The sequence below is a fragment of the Fukomys damarensis genome, unplaced genomic scaffold (genome assembly GCF_012274545.1).
Source record: "Fukomys damarensis isolate Sample0158 unplaced genomic scaffold, DMR_v1.0_HiC HiC_scaffold_19, whole genome shotgun sequence".
Classification (NCBI taxonomy): domain Eukaryota; kingdom Metazoa; phylum Chordata; class Mammalia; order Rodentia; family Bathyergidae; genus Fukomys; species Fukomys damarensis.
Window position 1 is genome coordinate 20718622 of NW_022900931.1, and position 10726 is coordinate 20729347.

The 10726-nt window shown below is 42.8% G+C and overlaps 1 protein-coding gene across 5 annotated transcripts in view; it reads right to left on the reverse strand.

Moving 5' to 3' along the window:
• The window catches only part of Casc1 (cancer susceptibility 1), a 67967-nt gene that overhangs the window by 42093 nt on the left and 15148 nt on the right, over nt 1-10726 (reverse strand). For all 5 annotated transcript variants that reach the window (XM_010615146.3, XM_010615164.3, XM_010615154.3 and 2 more), the window contains one exon: nt 9634-9735. In XM_010615146.3, the coding sequence (XP_010613448.1) occupies nt 9634-9735 (102 nt within the window). The remainder of the gene's footprint in view (nt 1-9633; nt 9736-10726) is intronic.

Sequence of the window (10726 nt, forward strand, 5' to 3'; positions counted from 1 at the left end):
AAAAAAAAAAAAAAAAAAAAAAACCCAAAAAACAGACCTTTTTGATCCCCGGTAACACCCCCAAAAAACAATCCAGTGTGAAAGAAGGGTGCCCTTTAGCTCCATATTCCGAGAATCACATTCACTACTATACTCATGAAAGTGTTTGAAGGTACACTGCCTTTAACAACAATTGTAAAATTTGTAAAATTTGCCTCAGATAAAGAGTGGAATTGATGTTTAGACATGGTTTAGCAAAGTATGCCTAAAAGACATGCCTAAATATGTATTCGTAAAAATAAAAGGAAGCCTTTAAAATAGGAGAAAAACTACATATATTGGTTCATACTGTGTAAAGGAACAAAGGACAGTAAGAGCAGGTTATATTTCTGTTGACTTTATAATGTATAAAATTATGAAATATATTAAAAGTATCTAAGGTATTCACTTCTCCACTGCGTTTCAGAGTCTAAGACTTAGTCATTTCTTAGTTTTCAGTGATAAAGTATTAGGACGACCGTTAGAATTCTAGGACTTCAAAGAGCTTGACCAATGAAGCCAACTTTGCTCTAGTACGTTCAAGACTTGAATGGAAAACAAAAAGGATGAATTAAAAACTATGTGGCATGTGAATAAACTACTATAACTTTATACACCATTCACTTAGAAGGGACAGCTCATAGGCATCAGTCTAATATGTCTTTTCAGTGATACATGTCTGTAATTAAATAATGTCATTTTCCTCAAAGGAAATAGTCACTTGCTATGTAAAGCAGCTTGTAAATTTAATAGAGAAAGTGTTTTGAATTTTAACATTTCACAAAGTGACTTTTTAATTAACTGAATTAAGAATTTTCCTTCGAAAACTAAATTGTGTACTCTGTTGGTGTATACAATCATTACATGGCCCTAAATGCATTCTAACTGGCCACTCAGTTGTAAATAAGGAAGTAACAGGGAAAAACAGTGCATTTGAAGAGCCCATTTCAACCTCAGCATTCTTGTTCTGCCCGACTTTGCATTACCAGTCTCATGAGCTATCCTTTCGCGAGAGTTTTAGGAATTCTTACCAAGACCAAAGATAATGATATCAGTTACCAAAAACTTGTACCTGTCAGTACTTTCCATGACTTTTTTTTTTAAATTAAACATTTTAGAGCAGAACAATTAACAGAAATGGCAAGACTCAAAACGGCCACAATTAATGGACTCATAAGAGTTCATTATAATAATGATGCAATTGGGAAGGAAATGTGTGTGCATAGGACTAGGGACGCAAGGCCTGTCTACCACTTAGCTGCATCTCCAGGCCAAATGCAGATATTTCTGTTGCACACATCTTAACTAGAATTGTGACTGGTAGCATTACGTCAGAATTGTCAGATTTCAGTGAATTTCACACAGTTTTTAGAAACATATGAACACTTTCCTACAAATATAACGTAGGGAGATGCTAAATCTTCTTTGCAACTATTTCCAATTTAACATATCAAATAAGCCTAATCAGTTTAATGTGTCTCCTTCATATGTCCCAAAGGCCTTTTGGAACGTCCTAAAGTTAGATAAAGTCAATAGTTAAAAGTCAAACTAGAAATTGATTTGGGGAAAATTTATCAAAAATATTACATGTTCCAAAGTTTTGATCAAAATAAAATCACAAGTCATTGGGAACAATAGTCCTACATTTAATCAAAGTGACAAAATACTTTAGAGCAAATACAGAAAACCACACAGCCATAGGAAAAAAAAAAAATCCCACAACAGTGTACCCTGAAGGTATGACCTGCCTGACATATGAACAACTTAATTAAGTTAATGAGGTTAATGGAAGATTCACCTGCCTGCTGTTGTCTATACCCAGGGAACCATCCAGATCTTAGCTGTATTCACTTAGTCACAACCAACCCTCAGGAACCAATTGAGTTCCTAAGTCAAGGGTCCACCGTACTCAATAGGGAAGATTCAATTCCTAAGTAATCAAAAGACCTAATATGTCTATTTTCTATTAAGAACAGAGCAATTCTGTTGCTTTAGCGTACAGAATAAAATTCAAATTTTGCATAGTTTAGATACTCATGTTCAATTCTTAGAACTTATACATAATTATATTTTAATTTTACCTAGCTTAATAACAAAACTCTCATCTCCCCCTTCCCCCTCATTTTTTGGCACAGTACTGAGGATTGAACCCAGGGGTTTCACATTAAGCTGCATCCCCAGCCCCACTTTTGTTTGTTTGTTTGTTTTGTTTTGTATTTTGAGACGGGTCTCACTATGTAGTTGAGACCGACCTGGAACTCACTACATAGCCCAGGCTTGGTCTAGAACTCACTCACAGCGATCCTCCTGCCTCAGCCTCCCGAGTGCTGGGATTACAAGTGTGCACCACCACGCCCAGCTTTCTGCATTTTATTTTTGAGACAGGGTCTCACTAAGTCACTCTGTTGCCCAGGCTGGGCTTGAACTTCCAATCCCCACCCCCCCAGCATCCCAAAATACTGGGATTAAAGGTGTGCACCAGCACGTGCAGTTCACAAAAGTCATCTTTTACAAATTTTATAACACCTTATATTAGTTCAGTAACTTGTTATACTACATTATTCTTATTTGGAAAAAAAGTCTACTTTATATCAAAAAATGATTCTTTTCCTTTTAAAAAACACCTAATACCTACCAGTGATGGTGATCCTTTTGGAGCTCTCAGTGAGAGCCAGCAGAGGCAGGCATGTCACAGGCTCCTCACCCCTGCCCTACCCCTTCACCCATCCAAAACATTTTCCTTACATAAAGAATTATTAGCCTAGGGGCTGGGGATTTAGCTCAGCGGTTCAGTGGCCTGCCTTGCAAGAGCTCAATCCCCGGTACCAAAAAAAAAAAAAGAATTATTAGCCTAATAATTACCTCAGGTTAGGGCTTAAATCTTAGTAGCTTTCATTTTTGGTAAAAAACATAGAAAGTAAGCAACTTTGAACTGTTTTAGACCAGCATTTTGTAGATGAGTATTTTGTAATTATTAGAAACATGCTTTCTCACATTTTTCTTATCTACTAGCTACCCAAAGATACCTAGCTTTTCTAAACCACACAAACACAAAATGTCCCACTGGCAGAATTTAATAAGCAGCACTATTTTTAGGACTAAAGTCAACAAAGATGCCGACACGAGGGGTTCAACTCATCCACCGAGCTGCGAGGACTAGTCAGTGGGCAATCTTTTTAGCGTACTTGACATAATTACTAATTTTCAGTATTTTTTCCATCTGTGAGGGTATTCATCTATTTTTCTTACTACACTCAAGGAGGAAACTACATCTACCTTGTCTATCATCCTATCCCTGGCCCTGCTAAAATCTCTCACATAGAAGTTTGTTCAATGAACGCGCTAATTATTAATCCCAACCAATGTTTTCATTACTCAATGTTTTCCAACTAGACAAGACTTATTCTACATTTTGTCAATGAAAATAAATAATGAACGTCTGTCTTGAGAACCACTTCTCGGACTGCTGAGGCAGGAGATTAGGGCGTGGCCAACGAGCTGATTAAGTGGGCGTGACCTGTCGATCTAAAATTTCCAGGACACAGTTCCCAAGCCCCGCATCTGGGACCAATCAGAAAAATGCTATCTGCAATTCTTCTGGTGCAAAACCAAGCAGGTCTTTGATTGGACGGCCTATATCTGCTATCAGCCTGAAGAAAGGAATGGGAAAGACCTGTCTGCCTTTAACCTCATGGCCGCTATGAGCTTTCTCAGTGGGCCACGCTATAGAGCATACTTTTTTTCTACCTTTAATCAGTGTAAATCCCTGCTACCACTTTTGCACATCTGGTGTGATTCTTTGTTCAGGATGCCGAGGACCTGGGAAGAGTCTACAGAACCTAGAACTTGGTAACGCTACTCCAAACGTTAAATAAACTAGAAGGGCCAGGTGTGGTGGTGCCTGTGTGTGATGCCAGCATTCAGGAGGCTGAGGCAGGAGGATTGCTGCAAGTTTGAGGCCAGCCTGAACATAGTAAGACCCTATCTCAAACAAATAGAAATAAAAAATAAAAAAGATAACTGGGAAGTCTCCACTGGCCAAGTCACACTTGTACTCTCAGTCTGTTCTCCTCCAATACATAACAAAAGAACACTTGAAAAGTAGGTTTCAGTGTTTTACTTAAAAACGACTTAGACACATCTACCACTTAATTCACAACAGGATTCTAAGACAAACCACTGGGGAGATTTCTGAAACCACGGCAAGTTCACTCACAAGCCCAGTTTTAAAATCATCTCAGTTATTTGTTTGAAATTATGCAGCAAATGCTATCGGTTTTGGAGCACAGGAGTCTCCTGGAAGTGGCTTCTAGGTTCTTTCTGTCCTGGGCAAAGAATTGGTCAAGATAAGTGCAAATGGTAGCAAAGTTTTACAAAAGGTAGGAAAAGAAATGGGCTGTAAAGAGTGAATTTGGGCCAAACAGGAAAATAAGTATCCCCTTCAGCGTGGGGGCCGGCCAGGACGTAGAAGCAAGCGTGGTGGCCGAAACAGCATGGACTGGCCTTTCGGTGTCATCAGGCCTAGGCGGTCCTACCTGAAACCTGCTCAAGTCCTGGTGATGAATCTCCGCGCAGGGATGTGAGAATTGTTCTCTGCCTGAGTCCTGGGATTCTGTAATTAACAGGCCATGCCTACTTCTCCCAGCCAATTTTGCTACGCCCTAACCACCTGTGTCACCCCCCCCAAAAAAAAACGTCACTTCAGTGTAGGACCCTTTAACACGGCCTCCAGGGGACCTTAGCTTTCTCACTCTCCTGAAAATGAGCTCTTATCAAAAGGGAATTTCCCCTGCGATGAGGATTAGCATTATGTATGCCTAAAATGCACCAATACATGTTTTGCTATAAAAAGAAAGAAAGAAAGAAAGGAAGAAAGGAAGAAAGGAAGAAAGGAAGAAAGGAAGAAAGGAAGAAAGGAAGAAAGGAAGAAAGAAAGAAAGAAAGAAAGAAAGAAAGAAAGAAAGAAAGAAAGAAAGAAAGAAAGAAAGAAAGAAAGAAAGAAAGAAAGAAACACTGTGACTGCCTGGAAAGCACAAGGTCCTGAATTCAATTCCTGGTACCAAATAAATAAATAAAGAAGAAGAAGAAGAAGAGGAGGAGGAGGAGGAAGAGGAGGAGCAGGGGAGGAGGAGGAGGAAGAAGAAAAACAATGCAAAGAGGCCATGAACCAAAAAAGAAAGAAAGAAAAAAAAGAAGTGGGAATTCCGTCATAGGCACACAGACCTAGTTACAAACCATCATCTAGTCTACGGCCCAAAGTAAAAATGGGCAACTTCACAGCTCAGCCTTCTTAAGTTATAGAATTCAGGGTGACAGCCATTAACACGTGAGGGACAGAAAACATCTTCCATTGCAGACAGAGATAATTTACCCTTCTGAGCATGTGTTTCACCGGAGGCAAAAAGTTTAAAAAGCACAGCAGGGCCGGGGATTTCGTGTTAGGAGATGGCACATGTTAAAATATAACCCCCCCACAGCCATTTTATATCTTACTTCCGGGTTCTTTCCCGACTCTGAGTCCTTTCTCCCACCGAAATTGTAAAGCGCGAAATTCAAAAGACAACCTAGCTTGCGATAGGATAACAAAGACCGCTTCTCCCAAGGAAGGATCTTCCGTTGCGTGCCCTATGAATATCCCAGTATTTCCTCCTCTCGCTCTCTCGCTCTCTGCCTTCCTGCCTCCCGCTCGCCTCCCTACAATAAAGATCTCCTGCCGGACCTCTCGGTGCGTGAGTGGCATAATTGGGCAAGGGGCACCCAAAGGGGGCTCGAGACCCCTTTCATTTCGGTCAGTGGAACTGTGCCTGCCTCACATGAGACAGGTCCTGAGTTTAATCCCCAGTACCAAAAAAAACCCAACTCTCCCAAAAAAAAAAACCAACCAAACCAAAACACCCCAAACAAACAAACAAAAGCACAGCCCACTGATGTAAGAGCTCAGCTATACAAACTCCTCCTCTGTCTTTTAAAAGCCTCTGGTACTAGGTAAAACAAATGTATGTCATTGTTTCTAGGAAGTTTTTAATCCTTCCTCTACCAGCTAGCAACATTATCCGAATTAAAACTTCCTCACTATGAATACTGTAAGCCAAATTATTTCTTAGTAATGTTCATCCATTTCTCTAAAAATAAATTCTGGGGATTCTTATTCATGGAACTGACTAAGAGTCCCAATGGAAGCGAGGTATGGTGGCGCACGACTGTAATCCCTGCACTTGGGAGGCTGAGGCAGGAGGATTGCTATGAGTTTGAGGCCAGCCTGGGCTACACAGTGAGTTCAAGCTCAGCCTGAATTACAGAGCAAGATCCTGTCTTAAAAAAAAAAAAAATTGTGTTGATAGAATAGTGGTGGGAACAGCTGCCTTCCAATAGAGGAGTTGTAGACCCAGGGTCCAGCCTCGTTTCTGGCTGGCCCAACCAGCCACCACGAACCCCAAGCAGCTCGCCTCCTCTCTCAGCATAAACCAGAGCCCAGCCCTCAGTACGTAGGATAGAATTAAAACCTAGGAAAAAAAAAAAGGACAGAAATAGGTCTAGTGGTGCACGCTTGCAATCCCAGCACTTGGAGGCTGAGGCAGGAGGATCGCAGTGAGTTCAAAGCCAGCCTGAATTACATAGTGAGACTGTCTCTCAAAAAAACCGAGACAAATAAAAATGAAAACTGCAGCTTCAAGATGCTAGTTCAGCTTATTATTATTTTTTCTCTCTCTCTTCTCCCAAACACAATAAGCCTGGGCAATTCCCCTTCTACAAATAGTTCAGCCACTTCCTGCCACCTGTGACTATTCTCAGCCACTTGTGAATACGCCGCCTTTTCACCTGTAGATTAGGTCCCACCCACAGCCTAAAGGTGACCTTATTTGGGCCTTCCTTCCCCACCCACCCAGCCAAGACCAAAGTTGTCCACTATCGACCACCTTTCCGCCTATAAATTAGGCTGCTACACGAAAGACAAAGAAGCTCTTAACTGCGGGTGGTTATCTTCCTACCAGACCATGGCCAAAACTATACATTATCAAAAATTTCCACAAATGTCCAACACCAAAATCTCATCAGTACCCCCACGTCCAAACTGTAGCCCCCCGCGCCCCTCTCCCTCTCCTCTCTCAGGCCTGCACTGTTTGGGTACTAGAATGTCTGTCTAATAAACCCTTCCCAACCCTCTTGCTAGGAGGCCCTAAAAACTTCCTTTCATTTCTGGGAGTGTTGCTCAAGAACTCAGAGCCCACAGGTTGACGGTGGGCCTGTGAGTCGTCTTTACTCCCAGCCTGGCGTCCAAGAAGGTTACACGGTGGTGGCTTTTCCCAGTAGTGACCTGGCTGGACAGGGTACTAACCGAGGAGTCCTGCTGACGGGAGGCAGCACCTCCCGGAAGCCCCTTCACAGCATGAACCACTGCACAGCCATCTTGGGCTTTGTTTTTCTCCACAGGAGTCAGTGAACCTGCGATCCTATTCTGCAGGTGGAAAGGATTAGGAACCTTATCTCAGCTTGGGGAGCCTCCTCATACCCTGCCCCGCGACAGGAAGAACCTATTCCTGGTTAAGCGGAAGGCTTCCAGGGTTAGTGAGGCTGTGCTGCAGATACAAATGACTATGCCAAAGGGACAATTGCTTAGGCCGGTGAGGTCTAGCAGAATTTATCTGAGCAAAGAACAAAATAATTCATGAATCTCATTGTTCCCAGGAACAGAGAACTTTCTGAGAACTCCAGCCAACAACCTATCAGCAAAAACCTGTAAGAAAATGAAGGCCAGGTGTGGTGGCACAAGCCTAAAGGCCCAGTACATGGGAGGCTGAGGCAGGAGGGACCCCACGAATTCGAGGCCAGCCTGGGCTACACAGCAGGTTCAAATCCAGCCTGAACTGCATATCAAGATCCCATTTCAAGCAAACAAACAAACAACTGAAACCAAATCATAGAAAACTTTACCGGCTTCATCAACCAATCAGTTAATTGGCTACAGGTTCCGCTAAAACCAATCAGAGCTCAGCTACCTGTCATAAAACTATTGGTTTGGTCTGTTGAGCTGAGCATTGCTGCCCAGTCCAAATCCACGGCTTCCCAAGGATTTTACTTTATATTTGAAATACATAAGCCTCATAAACCAACCTCTGCCAGCATCAAACTTTTCTCCTGTAGCTGCCTCACCTTTCTCCACCTCCAGAGAATTGAAGAGAGTTCCAGACTTGTTCTGGGCTAGGCTGGCTTAAGGTAATGGCGTGGCGAGTTTGGTCTTCTATCCTGATCTCTCAAATTTCTACATGTCAGCAGTGGGGCTATTGCACTTTCTTTCACTAGTGTGTTCACTGGAGTAGCACTTTTAATTTCCTTCAAAAACTGGTCCTTTATGTGGGTGTGGTGGCGCACGCCTGTAATCCCAACACTCAGGAGGTTGAGGCAGGAGGATCGATGAAAGTCTGAGGCCAGCTGGAGCTACACTACACAGACATACACGCTGTCCTCCAAGAACCAAAAACCAACCAAACAACAACAGCAAACAAATAATCAAAAAGCTTCTTTGCATTCTTACCTTGATGGTTTGGATAGCTTTTAGCCCATGTCAGCTTTGAACAAAACTCCCTCACTCTCTTAGTTACTTTCTCACTGCTGAGACAAGACACCTGACTCCCACGAGTTAAAGGAGGAAAAATTTAATGCAGCTCACAGTTTGCAGAGGTTGCAGTCCATATTCAGTTGGCTCCAAGGCAGTACCGGTAGCACACGGCAGAGGGGCACGACCAGCAGGAAGCACCAGCTACCCGCCTCTTACTTTTTATTCCAGCTGGGCTACAAGCCTATTGGTTGGCTCCACCCACACCCAGGGTGGGTCTTCCCATCAACCTCACGCAGAACCATGCTAAGCCAATCGGCGGGGGTGGGCTAACCTAGTTATCACCCACCTTGAATCCATATTCACACACCCTAATCCAATCACCTCCGAAAAGCCTCACCCATGTCCCATGAGGCTTTGAGGAGACATCTAGATGCTAGATGCAAACCATCACGCTCCCCAAGCTTGACCATTTCAGGCTTTGGGTTTGAAGAGAGGGATGTACAGTGATTCCTTTTACCTGAGGACTCCGAGGCCATTACGCGGTTATTAACTGGCCCGATCTCAATAGTGGTGTATGTCAGGGAACAGGGGGCTGGGACAGAGCTGGGCCGGTCAGTAACTGGTCACACACTTACCAACTGCGCCGTCTGAGATGATTACGCACGATGACAACGGCAGCATTAAGGATGGCTGATCACACCATCACCCAGCGTAAAATTAGTAATAACGAAAATGTGTGAGGTAGATGAGAATGATCAGACACGAAGTGAGCGCAAGCTGTCGAACAAAACGGTGCCTGTAAATTCGCTTGGCACAGCTACCCACAGTACCTGCTCAGAGTCCCAACAGCAACCAAAATTAGGGCGAGAAATAGTTCAAGTTCATGACGGCTGCCAAGTAGCTTTCGGCAAGGTTATATCAGTTTGCTTTGCAATAAGCAATAGATTTGTCAGGTGAGACAGATACATTTCAAGTTTCTCGAGATCAAAATGGGTCTCAGGCTACGTAGGACATCCTCTTCACAAAAGTCTTAGCTCAAAAAGAGAGATCAGCCTTACCTGAGAGAGTGATCTACTATCTTGTTTCAATTTCTCTGCTTCAGGAAAACATTCCTCTAATGAATAAAGTTCCTCAAGCTCTTCAGGTCTCCTTTCTAGATCCTATTTCACAGGGACAGAGAGATCGATCACTATCATTTCAGCTCTGTGTTCCATGAGCAGCACGGAAAACTTATTTGGCTAAATACACCACTTCAAAATGAGTACTTCATTTGAATACAATGGGTATTTCCAGGACATTTCATCGGAAACAGTGGTTTCTAAACTGTGACCTGCCTTCTACAGTGGTGCACGCCTGGAATCTCAGCACTCCGGAGGCTGAAGCAGGAGGATTGCCACAAATTTGAGGCCAATCTGGGCTACACAGTGAGTTCAAGTCCAGCTTGAACTATACAGTAAGACCTTGTCTCAAAAAAACCCCCCAAAACCAAAAACAACAACAACAGAAACTGTGATCTGCAGATTCTTCCTGGATCCTCAAAACTCCTTTGAGATCTGTGAAGGTAAATCTATTTTCATAACGATATGAGGACATTGTTTGCCTTTTTCACAGTACACATTTCGCACTAATTACAGATGATGATGGAAAGCTTTTGTGCCTTTGCACAGTTGAGGCAGGAGCTCTGTGCTGTACTCGTTTGGGGGCTGAGGCAGTGAGAGGAAAGAGCCAGCTTCACATAAAAGTGACCTGAGGAAGAGGTGGAAATTATTAATTTTATTAATCCTCAGCCCTAGGTACTGTACTTGTCCCTGTACTAGTCACTGTGATAGAACAGGAAGCACACACAAAGCACTTCTGCACATCGAAGGACAATATGTCCTGAGAAATTGTATACTTGTGCGATTACTTGACTATTTCGGCAGACATCCTCTCAAAATGGAATAAATACAGCATGTCACTTCAAGAAAAGAAAATATTTGTTTCAAATGGTAAAATGCAGTAGGGTGTAGTGTTGCACGTCTGTAATCCCAGCACTCAGGAGGCTGAGGCAGGAGGATTGTCATAACTTTGAGGCCAGCCTGGGATACATAGTGAGTTCAAGGACCAGCCTGAACTACAAAGGGAGACCCTGCCTCAAAAAAAAAAAAAAAA